This window comes from Neoarius graeffei, chromosome 21 (assembly GCF_027579695.1).
Source record: "Neoarius graeffei isolate fNeoGra1 chromosome 21, fNeoGra1.pri, whole genome shotgun sequence".
NCBI lineage: Eukaryota > Metazoa > Chordata > Actinopteri > Siluriformes > Ariidae > Neoarius > Neoarius graeffei.
In genome coordinates, this window is record NC_083589.1 from 30,796,119 (window position 1) to 30,818,122 (window position 22,004).

Sequence of the window (22,004 nt, forward strand, 5' to 3'; positions counted from 1 at the left end):
GAGAGGCGGGGTACACCCTGGACAAATCACCAGATCATCGCAGGGCTAACACATAGACACAAACAACCATTCACTTTCACACCTACGGTCAATATAGAGCCACCAATTAGCCTAACCTGTATGCCTTTGGACTGTGGGGGAAGCCCATGCGGACACGGGGAGAACATGCAAACTCCACACGAAAGGCCCTCGCTGGCTGCTGGGCTCGAACCCAGGACCTTCTTGCTGTGAGGCGCCAGTGCTAACCACTACACCACCGTGCCAGCCATTATTATTATTATTATTATTATTATAATACTACATACACACTGTCTTCATATCAACATTCTCAAAGGCCAACACTAGCTTACCCGTGGCTCGGTGCTGTTAGTGTGGCAGTGCAGTTACCTTCCAGCTGGTGTAGTGTTAGCGAAGGTCAATGCTAGCACAGTGAAGCCGAATATTATTATTATTATCCCTGTGTAATTCACTTAATTACTTTTAAAATCAACATCGACAACTACACACAACAGCGCGACCTGGCAGCCAAAATTCTCTCAAAATCTTCCGCTTTTAACCAAGCAAACCTCATGGCCATGCTTGTTTACAAACTGTAACAGTCACTCGCTAGTGCAGAAGTTTTACATCTCCAATGTGTCTCTTTTCCAGTTTTTCAATGTCCGTTAGTATGTTTTTCTCTTGTAAATATGCGTGAAGAATATATCATGAAGTTTTGGTAGCCTTCTGGTTGTTCAGCGCGTCTTCAGTTTCAGTTTTCATTTTATTTATTTAGTGCTTAAACTGAGCACTGGATTAGCCTCATCTTCTCTCTTTCCCAGCGGACAAAGAAATTAATTTGCGCATGTGCATCAGAAAAGTTTTGTCATTGGATCGTCACATGGGCTCTGACGTGTGACGTCGTGTTGTCTTGACAACGTGCAATATTATAACAATATTGCACGCTCATTCTCCATTGGGGAGAGTGGCGCAATACACGGAGGATAAGCGATATGATAACAATATTGCATGTCATCAATAAACCCGCTAGGAGGGAATAGAATACATGTTTTTATTCCATGGAATAAGTGGCCCGTATGTATAATAATACAGTATATTATATGGACACGGTGTTTTACTGGGAAAGACGCCACTCGTATTTTTCATACGAGCTCCATCCGGGACATGGAGAATCAAAACCGTGACATAAATCTCTATGTCACTTGTGAGGAAATCGATGAATTGTTTTGATAAATTTGGGTACTTTCTGTTTGTGAATGTGTCTATATAATAAAAAGAAAATCACATGTTGGCTTGAAGATATGAAGTTTATCTTCTCATGTTGAAAAACCTTCATTTTGCATATGAAATACATCACGGATCTGAGTGACATATTTCCCAATATTTCACTCTGATGACAACACTCCCAATGTTTTCCCGCTGACTAGACAAGCGTTATCAAAATGGCGAACCGATTCAAAATTAAAATTCTTTTAATGAACTTGTGTATTTTTTGTGGATGTGTCCATATAATATAAAGAACATTACACAGTGGCACAAAAGTATGAAGTTTATCTTCAAGTGGTGAATATATTCATGAGTGAGCGAAGCGAACAAGTGAAAATATTTTCAACACGAGAAGATCTTCCAGATCACGATAAGCAACCGTGTAATATCCTTGATATATAGCATAATAATCACCCTCAATCTGTGTACAAAGTTCTGGTTGAAACTAACCCTTTAAGAGACACTTCCACTTGAACCCTGGTTATTGCAATCAATGTATGTAATGTATTACCCTCAGTGTATAACATACTTTATGACTGGTATAGCTAATCTATTCCTATAGTCTAGCAATCTAAACAGCAATAATTTCCATGTCTATTTTATATTAACATGTAATATCAGGGCAACCTTTCATATCATACAGATGTACGGTTTTATGGATGGACTCTTAGTGTACCTCTCACACTGATCTCCTGTGGTGTGGTCTCTACACTCCAAGCACTGGCCTGTGTGAGGGTGACAGTGCTCGCCGTGCCCATTACAGAAGCAGGGTTGGCACTGTGGGAAGCCCCAGTGTCTGGGCAAACACTGGGCACACTGACGTCCATAAACACTGGGTAAACACAAACATTGGCCTGTGGTCGAATTGCAGAAAGCGTGCTTCGAGCCCAGTGGGTCACACTCACATGCTGGGAAAGATGAGATGGCACAAAGACACATTAACATAATACGATGATACAGAAAACAGAGACGATGTGCAGCCATAGCAGGTGAGTGCTTGTTCAGCTTAGGAAACGAGATAGCATCAGGCATCTAAAGCAGCATCTAGAGTTCTGAGATGCTGAAAAACAACTTTCACTCAGGAATCTGGCAACCTCAGTGACATGGAATATAATTTTAATAATCTGATTGGACTGCCAGTTAGATTTACGAATCTGCACAGCATCATGGAGGATATACAGAACCTTGCTTGTGTAAATATTGATTTGTCTTTTGAACTTACGTCGCTAACTCTGAATACAGCCCTACTGTATACAGTATATATACACGCACTGCACAGCATGTGGAATAATGAACTACATGGCCAATAGAAATCTATTTAAGATTCAGCCACAGTGGTACACTACTGGAGAATACAATAAGTGCCTGCTGGAAATTGTTCCCTCTTATATGTGAATCATTGTAAACTCAGAGACAAGGTGTCCTCAAGAGCCCATATCAGGTTATTACTCACTTGCTGTCAGGACTTAAACTCATTCTGACAGCATTAGTATAAATAATAGTTAGTACTAGTTATATTAAAGGTAGACTGCCTTTCAGATTTTTCAAGTGTACGTCATAAAAAGAATTTTCCCCGACACCCAATTACTTTAGTTTAGTGGACTGAAAGCTACTGAATTTGAATCACAGACTTCCAATTTTATTAGTTTTTTTTTAATAGAACAAGTAATGAATTTAGGGCCACATGGCCCTAAATTCTTTGCTATTTTTTCCTGCTTCACCACAACCCAATACAAGATACTGTGTCGTGCATCACGTGGTGGGCTTTCCCCGTTCGCGCAAGGCACTGTGGGATTGAAACAGGAGAGAAAAATGGAGGCCGCAAATGAAACGTGAAAGACCAACTACAGTAACGGAAAGTGAGAAGAAAAGACGTTATGTTATGTACGAAGGAAAGGAAACGCAGGACCAAACTAATAAATATTGGCAGTCAGCGAGCACCTCGGTGTGATCAGCTGTTCGTTTAGCGACAGAATGATGGAACTGTCAGTGCACGGTCAAAGGTAAACCTGTAGATGGCAGTAATGCAACACTGGATGCCAGCTGCCGTAAAACCCAAAAGATGAAAGAAAGAAGAAGGTAAACCTGTGCATGCATACACACACGGACTTCCTCTGTCTGCTTGACTGCGCAAAGCGAGCGATTTTATGCACATTATTTGCTTTAATCCCCTCAAATGAAATAACTTCCCAGCTACAGAATGGCCTGGGTTTTTTTTTTCATTTTTTAGATATTGCAGAAATAAACATATCTCACAATGACCAAATTTCAGAGGAAATGAAATTTCACCAATTTTATGAAATCGAAAGGCAGTCTAGCTTTAAGTTCAGCATAGTACACAACATTTCCAGAGAAACATGATGTTTCAGACAAAAGCTCTTCATTAGCTAAGCAAGCAGTTTATAAGGTATGAATTATTTCATTAATTATTATAGATTTAATCATTGACCTGAATCATTAGTGTTTGTGTGAGGTGTGTGTATAAACTTACGCCTGCAGCCGGCGGGTCCAAGCTGGAAGGTACCCGGGGCACAGCTGTCACACTTCCTACCCATCACGTTTGGTCGGCATGGGCACTGGCCACCATTAAGATCACACACCGTACTGAGAGAGCCGAGTGGGTCACACTCACATTCTGCATATGTGTGTGTGTGTGTGTGTGTGTGTAAGAGAGACAAAGACATAGAAGCTTTGTCATTATAATTCTTTCATTTAATTGCTTTTGTATTATGTATATGTCTTACACATCCTGTAACTGTTACCCAGGTATAATCCATATTATTAACATTATTGTTGATCTTTTTTAAATGAGTATTAAACAAAAATATTGTGACCATTTTCAGTAGACCTACCATTTTCCAGTGTTCTGGTACCCTTCACTTTTTATTAAAGGACATATCCTGGACCAATTTAGTGTTTTTTATATGAAAGAATGTCCCTTTACACACTCACCCAGAAGGGTAATTTTGCACAAGCCCATCTGTCTGCAGCAGAAAAAAATAAAATAACAAAAAGCGTCTGGAAAAATCCCAAGGGAGTCTGGAGCCATATTGATCCAGATTCGTGACGTCACATGCGGATCCGCCAGCAGGCTGAGAGACAAACACAGGAACACCTAATTTAGAGTATAGTCTCTCTTATTTCTTACCCTGGCGACAGTCAACTTGTGACTTGCCGATTTTCTTGGTCTTTTTCTCGGCTCTGCTTGGTCCTCGGCTTCGAGGGCCTCAGTGGATGCGGCACTTCGCCTTCTGTCAGGGGAGACGAACACGGCTGGCTCCTTTGGCGACGCTGACACAAATGGAGACGGTGTTGCTTTGGGCATTCTAACAGATGGAACTGCGTCTTTTTTCAGATCAAGTTGCTTCTTGAAGCCCATTTCCCACTGCAAATAGTTCTCAAAGTCGTCGGGCTTTATGAAGTGAGCCCCGCATATGATGCTGTGGTCTGTTGCATGTTGCCAGTTTTTCCGGGTGCCTCGCACGAAGCGCTCCCATTTCTCTCTCATTGTCCGGTCTTTTGGGAAACGATGAATACTAATCCCATCAAGATTGGTGTTGCTACACCCTCCTACGATACATCTGTTAACCATTTTAATAATTATGTGATAACGTTGAAGAAATTTGCAGAAAACCACCAGGTCGTTTTCTCATAAACAAACCAACACTGACATGGGATTCAGAAGAAGGCGTCCCGCATGTGACGTCACGAAAATCAATGTTTGCCGGGAAATCCAAATACAAAGTTTTTTCAGAGGCGGGCCAATTTGCCTCAAACGGCTTGATTTCACCTGAATTTTTCTGGTATTGCGCAGGGTAAAAAAATTGCACAAAATGCAAAATGTGACAGATATTTGACCAAAGTTTAATATAAAATAAGAAAATTACATTGATCTTGCTCCTAAATATACCCAAGATGTGCCCTTTAAGGGTGCCAATAATTCTGCAGTCAACTCCATAATTATTAATACTGTCAGCCATATATTGCTCTGTGTTTGTGTGTGTGCATATATATATATATATATATATATATATATATAAAATGTGTGTGTGTGTGTGTGTGTGTGTGTGTGTGTGTGTGTATTCAGACCCATAGCTCCCTGGTGCAGCAGAGCTGATGTGCTGAAGATGTATTCTCTGCAGATGCTGGTCATGGGTAGTTTCTGGACACTCTTGCTGTTCTCGAGACAGCGGTATTTCTGAAACATTTCCCACGCTGCCTCTCTGTCAGCTGCCCCTGAGAACAGCTCCAGATCTCGCACCACAGGCAACAGCACAATCTAGAAAGAAGTCAGAAGGCAAAAGTCAGACTAGCTTTAAAACCACTTTTAAAGTTTGAAGTGGTTGTGTTTATGTAGAAGTGTACAGGAACTTCTAGAGTAACAGCAACGAAAAATTGAATATCTAAGCGTTCCAATAATTGTGACTCATGTGGTTTAGTTAAAAGATATATATATATATATTTTTTACTGGTCTTAGTGCTGCCTGTTTCGCAGATCTAGGATCCCTCAATTCAGTCCTAAATTCTGGTTAATGCCTGTGTAAAAGCTTTGCATGGGCTCCTTGTGGCCATGTGGAGTTCATTTGGGTTCTCCAGTTTCCTCCCACACCTCGAAAACAATAGATTGGTGATTCTAATTTCTTAGCATAAATTAACTAAACTAATGTGTGTGTGAGAAAGAAAGAGAGAGATCTGGGGTGGGTTTCCCGAAAGCCTCTGAAGGCCAAGAGAGTCTTAAATTACCTCTTAAAGTGCCATTCCACCATTGGATGTATTTTTTTGGCATAAAATACAATATATTTTATGACAACATGACTAGACAGAGATACCTTTTAGCTTCAAAATGATATATCAAACATAATTTTTTGACAACGACAAGTAGATTAATTTTGCGACCAAAGTCACCTACCCTTTTAATTTCCGCGCGGTAGTGAAACGTGATGTCATCGGCAGGTTCCCCTTCTTGTGTACCACGTCACGTGTGACGTGGCACAGATTATCAGCAATGGCGGATAGAACGCGATTGTCAGCTTCGGAAAAGAAGCGAAGGAAAATAGCAAGTGATGCCCAAAGGAGATGGTCGATGGTGAATATCGGCACAGCAATCGACAAGTGGAAATCACGTTCTATCCGCCATTGCTGATAATCTGTGCCACGTCACACGTGACGTGGTACACAAGAAGGGGAACCTGCCGATGACATCACGTTTCACTACCGCGCGGAAATTAAAAGGGTAGGTGACTTTGGTCGCAAAATTAATATACTTGTCATTGTCAAAAATTATGTTTGATATATCATTTTGAAGCTAAAAGATTTCTCTGTCTAGTCATGTTGTCATAAAATATATTGTATTTTATGCCAAAGAATACATCCAATGGTGGAATGCCACTTTAAGATCCATCGTCAAACTAACGTGGTTTTCCCGAACAACATCGTAGCCAAAGTAGTCCTTTAGCTTGCTCGGAATTTACGAGAGACCCGGACCACTCATTCAAAACAAAGAGTGACTCGCTTGCTGCCGAATATACAGACTGCGTGTTGAGCCTCAGAGGGACTCTCACAGTCAATGGGGGAAACTGGTGTTGAATCTGCTGATGGTGTTGAATTATTTTTTCTTGTACATTGCAAGTACATCGAGTTAATTATTACATAAATATACACAAAACATTATGAATATATTTCAATATGTTATGGTATTACGGATGGATATCGTAATGTCACACTGATATCGTCACATTTTAATCACATTTAACCCCATTAGGCGAGTGATTAACTAACTTAGTGTCATAAATGAGACACATTTCTGCACCTCTAACATTGTGTGTGTGTGTGTGTGTGAGTGAGAGAGGTTTTGAGCTCTCTCTCTCTGCACGTGCACTTATAAGGAAGAACATTGCCCGCTCAGCATTGTGGATAACAGCTGAAATAATCCTGACTGCATGATCAGGGGATAACAGTGAAATGAGTGAGCACGGGGAACACATTTACTTAATTATTTAGCTTATTATTTGCTCATTCTTTTGTTCATTTAGTTAAAAACACGCTTGGAATAAAAAAAAAAAAAAAGGCCAAAAATGTAAAATAGTTTCATTAATTAATTACCACATTATATATGTAATGCTTCCAGATGATGATACTATATACTATCTTATTTTAAACACTTTATATTTCATTAGATTTTGGTTGAAAACGAATGCCATGTGGCCTTATCGACTGGATTTAGCAAATACGGTACTAATGCCTTCAGCAACGACAGTATGATTGCCTTTAGCAACTACTAATGCCTATATCGGGGACGCGCATTGCAAAGACGCTCTTCATCCTGTTGCTCTTTAGACTCCTTATGAGTGAGTTCGGTAAAACCATGTACAGAGACAAAGTTTGTTGCTTAAGAGAGTCTCTCAACTCGCTCTTTAGCTCTAAAGGGCAAAGTTGTCAGGAAACCCAGCTCTGATCAGAATAGTTTTAGGGGAGGTGCCAATACTTCTGGAGGGCACTACATATACTGTCCCAATTACCAGGTGAAGAAGCAAACCTCTCCTGCTGACCTGATTCTGTTATCTGACCTGTGTATTCTTCCCCGTTTGAGTTAATCTGCCTTACTTTTAGCGAACTATCTGACTCACTTGCCATATTTGGTAATCGGACTCCTGCTGTGTGAGAAAATTATACAATTATGGCAAGCTTATGACTCCTCTTCCTGGATGAGAGTAGTTTCTATAACATTTGTAAGTTCCTTATAGCAATACCAACATTGTGATATCATATAATAATTGATGGTTTGCACAGCAGACTGGTGTGTGACAGGCACAGTGAGGTTAATCGGTTCATACACCTCAGACTGAGAATATCGGGTCATTAATGCAGACAGTGCCATTGAGTATGTGATATCTCAGGTCTGACAGCTGTGGTGTAATACAGAGGGTTACTCACAGAGTCGATCAGTATGTGCGGCTGGTGCTGAAGATCATTTGATGAAAAAAGCGCTAGAATCATTTTCACTGTGTATTTCTGGCCCTTTTCCAAACACAGCGGCCTGGGCAGTACCACATATCTGAACACACACACACACACAGTTTAAAGCCCGCTCCATATGCGCTGCCTAAAAGCGGAGCTCCTGATGAGTGTATGAGCAAAATATATACAAGGATACAAAATCAACCTGAATAGAATAATAATATTATCACACATGAACCATTGAATTGTGTCATGTCGTGTATTTCACACCAGTATATTGCTGCACTGTCTTGTGACAGTGATACCAATAATGAGATACACATCACAGTTACGAATATATATTTATTACTTTCTTTGACACCGCATGCTATGCACCAGAAACAGCACCACGACATTTATTAAGCTGTGACTCTGCTGGGTGCCTGGTGGACAGCAGTGCACCAGCGCTTTCACTTTATATCAGTACTATAGAGTTACGATCAAATATCAAACTTGATCTGTCAAACAGTTGTGTGGTTACATCTGTCATGTACGCACGTATGTTCACACCTATGCGCAGCGCCATTATTACTAATTACCATGCACCTGTTCCTGATTAGAGTGCAATCGCAGCACATACATACAGTGCTCAGCATAAATGAGTACACCCCCTTTGAAAAGTAACATTTTAAACAATATCTCAATGAACACAAACAATTTCCAAAATGTTGACAAGACAAAGTTTAACATTTGTTTAACTTATAACGTGAAAGTAAGGTTAATAATATAACTTAGATTACACATTTTTTTCAGTTTTACTCAAATTAGGGTGGTGCAAAAACGAGTACACCCCACAACAAAAACTACTACATCTAGTACTTTGTATGGCCTCCATGATTTTTCATGACAGCACCAAGTCTTCTAGGCATGGAATGAACAAGTTGGCGACATTTTGCCACATCAATCTTTTTCCATTCTTCAACAATGACCTCTTTTAGTGACTGGATGCTGGATGGAGAGTGATGCTCAACTTGTCTCTTCAGAATTCCCCAAAGAAAATAATTTCTTTACACCACAAAGGCGAAGGCTACAAGAAGATCAGCAAAGCTTTACTTATCAGTCAGAATACTGTAGCAAAAGTGGTACAAAAATTTAAGAAAGATGGAACTGCAACCATCTCACAGAGACGTCCAGGTCGTCCACGGAAGTTAACACCTCGACAGGAGCGTCTTCTGATGAGAAGGGTTGAAGAAAGTCGGCATGCAAGTTCACTGCAGTTATCTAAAGAAATAGAAAGCCAAACTGGGGTGACTATTTCCCGTGACACAATACGGCGTACACTGCAGTGGAATGGCATACATGGATGCCGTCTGTGGGTGCAATCAGTTAATTATTGAAATTAAGTGATCAATCTCATTAAATCAGTCTCATTAAATTTGAAGGTCAATAATTAAAATGAATCAATCCCATTGAATCATTTACTTTGACTCATTTGAATTGAATCATATCATAGAATCAGTCTCATTTGAAGTGAATCATTCAGTGAATCGTTCAGTGAATCGTTCAATGAATCATTTAGTGAATCATACCATTAATCCTGGTGCTTAATAATAAATTACCAAACAGCTAAATTATGGTATATTTCCAAATTATTACGATCACTTACCATATTACATAACTTATATGCACCTTTTTGAATTCTTTGAGAGATTGGGGACTTCAGAAATATTGGAACACCAACAAGATGAATACACACAGCTTTGATAATAAATGGATTTATTATAACAAAGATAAAAATGGATAATCAATATATACAAATATGATATGGTGTGTGTGTGTGTATGGCCTAGCTTGTTGCTAGCTAAAACAAAGGAATGTTATCTAAATAGAACAAAGGATTAGCTCTGTTGCTAATGTGTGCTTGTGTGTGTGTGTGGGAAGGACTTGACCATGTGTTTAGCCTCGTGTAGCTAACTACACGTGGTGGAGGCCTAGATTAGCCTTGTGTTGCTAGTGTGTGTTTGTGAAAGGCCCTATGGCCTAGCTAAAGTGTGTTTGTTAGGCCTGGTGAGGCCTACTGAGCAGGTGTTGCTAAAGACAAAGGAATTAGCCGTAGCTAACTAGGGTGTGTTTGTGAGTGGCCACGTGGTCTGAACAAAAAGCTAGCTTGTGGATTTCTAGCTGAGGTGTGGTTTATCAGGCCTGATGGCCTGCTGAGCACATGGTAGGCCTTGATTAGCTTTGTGTTGCTAAGCAGACAAAGGGAAGCTGTAGCTAACCCACTAGCTCATAACCATACTGAATCCACTGAAATCTTGATGAGATCAAGATGTATAATAATGAAATTAAAATGTCAGTAAGAATAAGAGAGAGAGAAGCATGCACAGCCTGTCTATTAAAACAATTGAGATTAAAACAAAAACAGAACAATTCAACACGCTGCGTGTTTAACAGTGTAACAGATAAACCTGGGTTTAAATTCACACTATTTCAATAAAGCTAAATTCCTAAGACTAGCTTAATTATTATGCCCAAATATATTTTACTCAATATCTTGCCTCTAGTAAAGTTCTGAGAAGATGTTCGCCGTTGCAGAGCTTCACTGTTCATGAAGCACGTGAGTCGATTCCGTGAGTCGATTCCGTGGACAGAAAACTTCTCTTGATCCGACGCGTCGTTCGTGATGAAAGGAAAGTCTCTGATTAATGTGCACAGAACTTCAATCAGGAGGAATTCTGGTCGCTCCTAATTACAAATTAAAACTGCGTTTGAGCTGCAGTTGTGACGTCACTTCTAATACGAATAAACCGGTTGTAACTCAGGTTGAGTTTAAAGATCGCGCTATTCTGGACTTTTACCTTGGCCAGTGGTTAAGCACAGAACGCGCTGGATGGTGAATCTTGCAAGAAAGAAGTGTTTTCGGGTTTGAGAGCATCTCTTTTGTGCGTCTAGATTCCTTGGAATCCGGACACGAGAGACAAAGAGCGGAGCTTCCGCCTGGACTTATGCATGCATGGCGGACTGACGTAGATGATCCCACCTACGCGTGACGTAGGTCACGTGGAAGAGGACTGGGAGTTGTAGTTCTTAGACACAGAATGGCGGCATGATACCTACACATCCACGAAAGAAGCCTCTACTAAAGCCCAGGCACAAAAAAGCCCGCCTAGAGTTTGCCAGGGACCATGCTGACAAAGATGAAGACTACTGGGACTCTATACTCTGGAGTGATGAGACCAAGATAAATGTTTTTGGAACTGATGGCTTCAAAACTGTATGGTGTCGCAAAGGTGAGGAATACAAAGAAAAATGCATGGTGCCTACAGTGAAACATGGTGGTGGCAGTGTCCTTATGTGGGGCTGCATGAGTGCTGCTGGTGTCGGGGAGCTGCATTTCATTGATGGCATCATGAATTCACAGATGTATTGCTCTATACTGAAAGAGAAGATGCTACCATCACTCCGTGCCCTTGGTCGTCATGTACTTTTCCAACATGACTAAACACACATCTAAGGCCACTGTTGGATTTCTGAAGAAGAACAGGGTGAAAGTGATTCAGTGGCCAAGTATGTCTCCTGATCTGAACCCAATTGAACACCTATGGGGAATTCTGAAGAGACAAGTTGAGCATCACTCTCCATCCAGCATCCAGTCACTAAAAGAGGTCATTGTTGAAGAATGGAAAAAGATTGATGTTGCAAAATGTCACCAACTTGTTCATTCCATGCCTAGAAGACTTGGTGCTGTCATTAAAAATCATGGAGGCCATACAAAGTACTAGATGTAGTAGTTTTTGTTGTGGGGTGTACTCATTTTTGCATCACCCTAATTTGACTAAAACTGAAAAAAATGTAATCTAAGTTATATTATTAACCTGACTTTCACGTTATAAGTTAAACAGATGTTATATTAAACTTTGTCTTGTCAACATTTTGGAAATTGTTTGTGTTCATTGAGATATTGTTTAAAATGTTACTTTTCAAAGGGGGTGCACTCATTTACGCTCAGCACTGTAGAAGGACTCAGTAACACACAGACTTTGTGAAAGCCTTGTATTTTGTATCACTTTTCTGGTTTTGACCCTGTTTGTGTTTTTGGACTGTGAGTATTGTATTACCTCTGATATCCTGTCTGTGTCTCACTCGATTACTGCCTGTTTTTCGACTCTGCCTTTGTCTCTGTTTTGGATTTGTTTGCTGGCGTGTTTTCAATAAAACTTTTCCTGCGCTTACATCCGTCTATCACCCTTACATAACAGAAACTATCAACTGTCCAACAAGCTAGTGGACTAATAAAACCGTTTTAACTAGTTTTATATGAAATTGTCATGAATATTTTCCATACTTCATCATCATGTGTGAGCAAATAATCCCATGTTATTTTTAAAAAGCAAATTGAAAATAAGCGCTGGATAAAACCCATCTATCTTATGTAGATAAAGATACAAATTTTGTTGTCCGGTGGTCAAGTGTTTATGAGATACATTGCCTTGCACTTTAGATCAGGTTCCCTGTGGTGGTACACGTTCATCATTTGGTTGCAAAAGCCATCGAATATCAGGTCGACGCACTGCCATATTCTCTTGAGTATAGAGCTTCGTGTGTGGGGAGCTCCGCTATTATGTAGTCATTATATTAGTTATTACACTGTAGCTTCAACTACTGATTAACTTACCAGTTTTGGAGAAAAGATCTCATCTCATCTCATCTCATTATCTCTAGCCACTTTATCCTGTTCTACAGGGTCGCAGGCAAGCTGGAGCCTATCCCAGCTGACTACGGGCGAAAGACGGGGTACACCCTGGACAAGTCGCCAGGTCATCACAGGGCTGACACATAGACACAGACAACCATTCACACTCACATTCACACCTACGGTCAATTTAGAGTCACCAGTTAACCTAACCTGTATGTCTTTGGACTGTGGGGGAAACCGGAGCACCCGGAGGAAACCCACGCGGACACGGGGAGAACATGCAAACTCCACACAGAAAGGCCCTCGCCGGCCATGGGGCTCGAACCCGGACCTTCTTGCTGTGAGGCGACAGTGCTAACCACTACACCACCGTGCCGCCCTGGAGAAAAGATTATTTTCTTATTTCAGATGGCCATGAAGGCCTTTGAAGTTTAATGTGCAGACTACTGAACCAATCAGAGCAGGCCTTGTTCATAAAACTGAGAAATTTTCTAAACTAATATATGCATGGGTTTAATGGGAATGGGTAGACATGGGAATGGGCATTAAACAGATGCAGGATGTGACTTCACCACAGCACAGTTGACTCAGCTGAGCATCAACTTGCTCACAATTCAGCAAATAATACTCTGATTACCAACAACATAAAGCTGCACAGGTGAAGATTGGATGAGGGAATTAATTTTATCTCATCTCATCTCATTATCTGTAGCCGCTTTATCCTGTTCTACAGGGTCGCAGGCAAGCTGGAGCCTATCCCAGCTGACTACGGGCGAAAGGCGGGGTACACCCTGGACAAGTCACCAGGTCATCACAGGGCTGACACATAGACACAGACAACCATTCACACTCACATTCACACCTACGGTCAATTTAGAGTCACCAGTTAACCTAACCTGCATGTCTTTGGACTGTGGGGGAAACCGGAGCACTCGGAGGAAACCCACGCGGACACGGGGAGAACATGCAAACTCCACACAGAAAGGCCCTCGCCGGCCACGGGGCTCGAACCCGGACCTTCTTGCTGTGAGGCGACAGCGCTAACCACTACACCACCGTGCCGCCCGGAATTAATTTTATACATAAAAAAATCTGACTCCTGAAATTATCTGCCAGACAGCCAGAGCAATCAGATATGCATGGAAACCTAATACTGTCCAACACACACACACACACACACACACACACACACACACACACACACTACCTGGAGCCTGGGGGAAGTGAGACGATCTGTTGGTCAGCATAAGTAGCTGAACAATGTGCAAACGGGGAAGGTTGACCAGTACGTGTCACATCTATCTTCACCTGCTCCCACACATCTGGAAACTGCACTCACACAGACACACACACACGGCCAACACCCTTAGGACTACATGCACTAAAATCAATAGATTTTGTGTGTGTGTGTGTGTGTGTGTGTGTGTGTTACCTGAGGTTCATAGCGGATTAGCAAGTCATAGTCCATGGACTGTGGGATGTTGTCAATGGTAAACTGCAGTGTTTCTCCTTCAGGTACGTTGGCGAACCCAATACCAGTCCAGGTTGGGGGTCTATCTGCGGGCAGAGGCCTCGCCACCACAGTCACTGCCTGAATACAATTATAACAAAATAATTACATACAGCTCACAACTGCATACCTAATAAGCTGTTATCTTAAAAAGGAAAGGATAATTGTGTGAAATACTTTTTAAAATATAGATCAGCTTTTGACGTGCCATTTGTTTTTATTACAGAGCTTCTGAATTCCCAATTAATTTTCAGTGACTGATTAATTTTCTGTCAGCTGACAGCTGTGATTACATATAAGACAGATTTTCTGACAGTAGTGCCAGCTGCAATGATTGTGCGTGTTGAAGTTAAAATTGTCAAGGTGGGTGTTGGACTCCGTCGAGGGTGGGACTTGATTCAGTTCCCATTTGTGATTTTCACGGACTTTTCATCTCTGCTATTAGCAGATCATATTATTCATCTTCTTCTTCTTCCTTGTCCAGCACTGTTGCTAGGTCGGGGTCCATGTGGACCCTATTGATTCACATAGTTTTACACCGGATGCCCTTCCTGCCTCAACCCTCCCATTTCTAGGCTTGGGAAACAACCATTCACACCTATGGACAATTTAGAGTCACCAGTTAACCTAACCTACATGTCTTTGGACTGTGGGGGAAACCGGAGCACCCGGAGGAAACCCATGCAGACACGGGGAGAACATGCAAACTCCACACAGAAAGGCCCCCGTTGGCCGCTGGGCTCAAAACCTGAACCTTTTTACTGTGAGGCGACAGTGCTAACCACTACACCACCGTGCCACCCACCAGATGATATTGTTCATTCACAAAATGTTCCTTTCTGGTGAGAGACTTTGACCAGTGGAGATCATCTTAACAAGTAATGAAAATAGAGCATACGAGATGGTAGTATGCAGGTTGACTATACTAAATTGCCCCTCGGTGGGAATGTGTGTGCATGCTGCTCGGTGAGGCATAACATTCAAGGTGTTTCTCTGCCTTGCACACAGTGTTCTTGGGATAGGCTCTGGCCCACTCTAACCCCTTTTCCACCAAGGCATTTCAAGGGCTGGTTTCAAGCCAGTGCCTAATCTCAAACCCTTCTGACAGCCAAAGAACCGGCTTTCAGCCAGGAAAACTGGTTCAAGAGCGTCACCAACACTTGGTGGTCTAGAACCAAGAATTGCTTACGTCAGGGACCGGGGGTGAGATTATCATAAACGACAAGACAAGACAAGAATAACTAAAAACACAAGAATAACTAAAACACACTGTGACCATCATTAAAAAAAGACAACAACAACAAAAACAGAGCTAGTGTAGCACCTACTCGGACTAATCCAGGAGCCCGTCATTGTTATTGTTGTATTTGGTTCTGCCATTGCTGGGAAAGTGGAGACCTGTACAGTGACGTAATGTCTAAGGTGGCTCTCTATCCTGTGGAAAAGCAAACCAATTCTTACAAGGTTCACAAGTTGAAGCAACTCTGAATCAGCACTAGTACCAGCCCAGAACTAGCAGCTAGTTTGCATTGGTGGAAAAGGGGTAGGTGAAACATACGTTAGATCACCTCCGCACCAGGGTGGCACGGTGGTGTAGTGGTTAGCGCTGTCGCCTCACAGCAAGAAGGTCCTGGGTTCGAGCCCCGGGGCCGGCGAGGGCCTTTCTCTGTGGAGTTTGCATGTTCTCCCCGTGTCCGCGTGGGTTTCCTCCGGGTGCTCCGGTTTCCCCCACAGTCCAAAGACATGCAGGTTAGGTTAACTGGTGACTCTAAATTGACCGTAGGTGTGAATGTGAGTGTGAATGGTTGTCTGTGTCTATGTGTCAGCCCTGTGATGACCTGGCGACTTGTCCAGGGTGTACCCCGCCTTTCGCCCGTAGTCAGTTGGGATAGGCTCCAGCTTGCCTGCGACCCTGTAGAAGGATAAAGCGGCTAGAGATAATGAGATGAGATGAGACTTCCGCACCAACAGAGGACTCCCTCCTCTTATTTATAGCACACACATTCCTTTTCCATAGTCACGTCCTGTTTATGGACTATAAAAGGACTTACTCATGCACTAACTTGCTGTAAGTTCTTGCCAATACATTCACTGAGTAAGCACTGAGCTGTTATTCATGAACAACCCTTATTTCATTTGTTACTTCCATGCTGGATTCGCCATTTTGCCATTGTTTGGATTCATAGTGCTTGAACTTCCTGCCTGCTTCACCATACTGTTTTTGGATTTGTTGCCACCGAGTTAAAAAAAACCCAAAACCCCAGTACATGGAGGCTAAACTCTAAACGCTAAACACACTTCAACCCTGACCAATCTAAAGCAGTTACAGTAAAGAAAGATTACTTTTTAAGACAATATTCTGATGATTACTTAAATCAGTGCTGAAATGTAATTTGAGCTTTTGGGGGGAATGTTCAGCTCATGAAGCTCCTGAAATAGTCTTCAGACATCTGCTGAGTTTGTGTCATTGCTTTTTTGCATCCTCTTTGGAGGATTACCAGTATATTGTTCGTGGCTGTGGTTTTATGTTAGCACCAGGGCATTTTATGGATGTTAGGAGTTTCTTTTTAGAAAATGTATGATTGTGATTCTGAAATTCCCATAATGCCCTGGGTGGGACTAACCGGTGTGAATGTGGCTTCCTCTGCCTCGTAGATTTCGTGGTCAAGGGCAGCAAAATAATAACCAGGCTTCATGTTGTCACAGCGTCTGCCAGAAATGTGCTCTCTACACACACACTGCCCTGTCTGTGGAGAACAACTACACAGACAAAGAGAGAGAGAGAGAGAATTGGCAGTGCTACTGCTGTTGATAGATTAATATAATGTTGTATGATGTATGATACTGAGGGAGAAATGTAATAAATTAATCTGTTGTTCTCATTGTATGAAGAAAGCTGTTTGCTCTTACTCGTTGTTCAGAGCTCCTCCAAGATCACAGTCACATGGCCGACAGCCATCCTTATCTGTGCTCAGGCCCCAGTGCTGTGGCTGAGACACAAAAACACTCATTTAGACATCAGCACACATACACTGATTTAAATATTTGTAAATGCACAAATGTTCTTTCACCTGACACTGGTCACAGTTTCGTCCGGTGACGTGCCGTTTGCAGTAACACATTCCTGTATCTGTATCACAGGGACTTCCTCCAGGAAGAGTGCCCAGAGGATTACAGCTGCATGCTGGATTTGCAAGAACACACACACACACACACACACACACACACACACACAGAAATAAACAGGAAGTATTCCATAGTTCGAAGTTGTTATAACACAAAGATAAAAACCAGCTGTGTGTGTATACATATGTGTAAGTGTGTATGGGTGTGTGTTTACTCACAGAGGCAGCCTAGCAGGTCTTGGCCAAGTCCATAATACCCTTGTTTGCAGTGATCACAGCGCTCTCCCTCCACATTCTCCTTACAGCGACACTGACCAGCGATAAGCCCCTTCATCACATCTGTCACGCTGTCACACACACCACTGTTCAGTGAGCCCCGTGAGTCACAGTCACATGCTGCAAACACATAATTATACAAACATTTTCCTTAATTGCACCACTTTTACACATAATTACACTACAGAGATGGTAGTGTACACAGGCAGTATCCTAACACTCATAACAATGGCTGTGTTTTCACCGTGGTCCTTGATACACAGTTCTTATAATTTGACACAGATGTGTTTTTATCAACCTGACCCACATGTGCTTCCTGTGTTGGCATTATTTCCCTGTCCAAACGTGCTACACTGAAAACACCAACTTTACACCACTAGTTTAATAATGCACCATTGCAGAACAGATCCTTTCTGTAGAGTTTTTTCCAAATATGTCGATGTTAAATTTTTGTGTGACAGCTTGCATAAGCAACTGTCCCAAGCGTGTTGAGCTGGCATCGTAGTGGCTTGCGACAGGAGCCAGCTATCACACTCTGGTGCATTTATTAGGAATCAGACTGTCATCATACTGTATATCAATGATGGTAACTTCTGAATTAACAGAAAAATTGGATGCAAGTCTTTTGATTTGAATCAGATGACCAAATGATCAGATACCTCATCTGAATGTGACCTGTATCAGATGTGAAAAAATTAGGTCCAGGGATTTTAGACACATCTGTGTCAGAAGTCAGGAAAAAAATGGTTGGCATTGGACGGCAATGGAAATGTTACCAATACTGGTGGGTCACTCGGGGCACTGAACACTACTTTCTTGGAGCAATTACACAGTAAAACTAGAAGGGCAATTGGTAGAGTGCATACCTCCGCCAAGCCACATAATCAAACTCAAATCACTTGAACCTAGGATAATAGTAAAGCTGTACACCAAATTTCATCAAAATCTGTTCACTAGTTTTTGAGTTACGTTGGGAACAGACAAAAAAATCCTGGATCCCCATACATATCTGGAGTTGCATCAAAATCTAGTCAAGTTTATTTTTATAGCGCTTTTAACAAACATTGTCGCAAAGCAGCTTTACAGAATTTTAATGACTTTAAACATGAGCTAATTTTATCCTTAATCTATCCCCAATAAGCAAGCCTGTGGTGACGGTGGCAAGGAAAAACTCCCTCAGACGACATGAGGAAGAAATGTCGAGAGGAACCAGACTCAAAAGGGAACCCAGCCTCATTTGGGTGATAGCGTGATTATAAATAACTCACTTCTATAACAGTGTCCTATATAGTCACAAAGTATAACTGTGAAACCATGTTCTATTTTAGGACTAGTTGGTACAATCCCTTGCAGAATGAGTCTACCTGAGCTAACACTGGTGGGGACGGGTGTGCAAACTGAGGGTATCCAGGTGGGTGCCCTAACGGTATTTGGGTGGAGTATGGAGGAATAAAGCTTCATTGGGGTCATCAGGTGGGCACCCTCCTTCTTAGGTGTTTCGATGATAGGCCCACAACACCTCCAGAGGGCTCATCAGCGACATCTGGCGTCCCAGGTGTGCCCCCCTCGGCTTTGATGGCTTGCTGTTGGGCTTGACCTCTGACTCCCATGTCCTTAAAGGAGATACGCAGAACCATGGCCTCACTTTTTTGTTTATAAATACTCTGAGATCTCAAGAATAGCACAGGAATAGTTTTAAGCGTTAACAATAAATCTAATAGGGTAATTTTTACGATTAAAATGATTCATATAGGTAGTGGTCTGAGTGAATGACCTTGACATCTGTGATGTCACCGCGGTAAGGCTATCGGTCTCATCGCCATTTTTGCTATACTAAAACACAGAGCTGACTGCAACTTCGATCTTCCATTTTGAGCTAATTTATCACCATGCCACGTAGATGTGTTGCTGGTGGGTGCAGCAACATGACAGAAGGTGGATTTACATTGCATTCATGGCCTAAGAATGTTCAAACTGCAAAGATTTGGACGCGTTTTGCGAGAAATTCACAGGCCCATTGGGCGCCTACAAAGTGGTCTCTGCTCTGCACATTTTACTGAAGACTCGTACAAAACCTCCGATCTGTTGAGGAGCGTTGGCTATAAGCCCATATTGAAAGAGGGTGCAGTACCAACAACTAAAGGAAAAGAAAACTACAAGAAAAGGAAAGTAAGTTCAGTTCAGTGGCGGCTGCTGGTTTTTAAAACAGGGGAAGCCCATTTTACGCATTCATCGTAAAACCTGTAGGCCGGATATCAAAGCATAGAAAGGTGTGCCCCATTAGCGTAGTGAACTAGACAACCCTACCTAGTGGCAGAAAGTATTTTTGCTTGTACATTTCATGTTATAGTCTGGCTTGCCAGGCTAATGCCTCATATCCTTAATCAAAAATATCAAACATCCAAAAATCACTGGCTATTCAACGAAGAGCCTTGAACATCATACCCTGATATGCAACACAGAGTCTTTAACACAACACCCAGCTGTGCAACACATCCTTGAACATCTTCTGCAACACAGTCTGGAAATTCATAACCAGGTAGGCTATGCAACACACAGAACCTTGAATATTATACCCAGGTATAACCTATAACACAGAGCCCACCATTCTCTTAACATTACTGAACAATATACACACTTCAGATTCATGAGCATTATATGATGCACACTATTTATACACAAATTCTGCCCTCCGCTCCTTTTCCAGAAAATGGTCTGTGACCCTGTCATACTAGCTGGTTGTGCTTTCCAGAGACTTCACCAATTTCTGTTAGCAGCTAGCACTGCAGATCCCAATAAGGCTCAAGCTAGCCTACAACCAGATTGAACTACAAATGAAATAAACGAGTGAATTCACGAATGATCAAACTGATAGAATGGATGAAAGTTAACGGAGCACAACGAGTAATATTTACATTTATTTACAGAGTAATGTACAGAGACATCAATGAGAAGAAACGTTTATATGAAAAGAAATTCGGACAGCACTTTGGCACAAGACTACACTTTCTCGACATCCGCTAGGGACTGACTGATCATGCGCTTACCGTGTTCCTCGCCGACGCCGAAGTACAGAGCCCGCCCTCCTCATGTCTTTCAACACTACCTCCAATAATCCTTCATCAGCCCGGCTTCTTGCCCCCCCACTGTCTCGTTAGTCCCAGAGAAGCCCGGCTTCCCTGGAAGTGACGATTTTGTTGATTTTAACCAATAACAACTAGCTGAAATTGGCTGTTCAGAGCCCTCTCATAGACTGCAACAGATACCCGGCTGCCAGCGCATAGAGCCCATTGAAATAAGAAAGGTTACAGCCAGTGTTGCCAGATTGGGCGGTTTTAAGTGCATTTTGGCGGGTTTTGAAGATATTTTGGCTGGAAAACGTCAGCAGTATCTGGCAACGCTGGTTACAGCCTGGCAGCAAAGGTGATTCTCGTAGCGAACTGCAAGTTCATCAGACATCACTCAAATAAGTTACAGGATAGTTATGAACGTAAATACAATCTTGGGCATATATTATGTTATGCAAGTTATTGTTTTAATGAGAATTCAACGTCATAGATGCCGCAGTTTGGGGAGAGAATTTTAGGGGAAGCTCGGCTTCCCTTGTTGTCTCTGAGAAATCGCCCCTGGTTCAGTTGCACCAGTTCTCCTGGAGTGTGAGCCGAGCAGTAATGGCGGAGTACTCAGTATGGAGAAAATGGAGAATGAGTGGACCAGTCGTCAGATTTCTCCGCTGAATATGCTTGCCTCAGCAGCAACATCTCACCCTTACGTGGAAGAAGTGAATGAACGAAGAACTGAATGAAGACCTGAAAGTCAGATTGTTTCAAAACAATAGGCCACAAGATCGGCCTTCAAGAAGCGAGAACGCAGACGGGTAAGATGCGACTCTCATTTGGTTACATCACAACAACAACAACAACACTCGTTGTTTACCTGCATTTAGATTAATACATGTAACTTGTATTGTGTGTTTAATTTACCAGTATAAGATTATTTAATTTGCTTCAGAATGTGATTGTCTCAGTTCATCTGATTATTTAATTAGCCTTTTATGTTTTATCAGTGAAAATGCATGCATGTACATGTATGTTGCATAAGTTATAACACCTATCCTGTTTTAATGAGAGTCACATGAGACTGTCAGTTCAATTTCATCCAATTCTCTAGACGGCTTTGTTCTCTGGCTTTATTTTGT

General features: G+C 41.9%; 1 protein-coding gene across 1 annotated transcript in view; it reads right to left on the reverse strand.

The window, feature by feature from the left end:
* Window positions 1-22,004, reverse strand: part of lamb1b (laminin, beta 1b) — a 98,910-nt gene that overhangs the window by 49,388 nt on the left and 27,518 nt on the right. The window contains exons 10-19 of the mRNA XM_060902960.1: window positions 17,750-17,926; window positions 17,477-17,589; window positions 17,316-17,395; window positions 17,030-17,165; window positions 14,328-14,486; window positions 14,103-14,224; window positions 8,197-8,317; window positions 5,353-5,542; window positions 3,755-3,898; window positions 1,940-2,171 (exon numbers count right to left, since the gene is read on the reverse strand). Coding sequence (XP_060758943.1) covers window positions 1,940-2,171; window positions 3,755-3,898; window positions 5,353-5,542; window positions 8,197-8,317; window positions 14,103-14,224; window positions 14,328-14,486; window positions 17,030-17,165; window positions 17,316-17,395; window positions 17,477-17,589; window positions 17,750-17,926 — 1,474 coding nt within the window. The remainder of the gene's footprint in view (window positions 1-1,939; window positions 2,172-3,754; window positions 3,899-5,352; window positions 5,543-8,196; window positions 8,318-14,102; window positions 14,225-14,327; window positions 14,487-17,029; window positions 17,166-17,315; window positions 17,396-17,476; window positions 17,590-17,749; window positions 17,927-22,004) is intronic.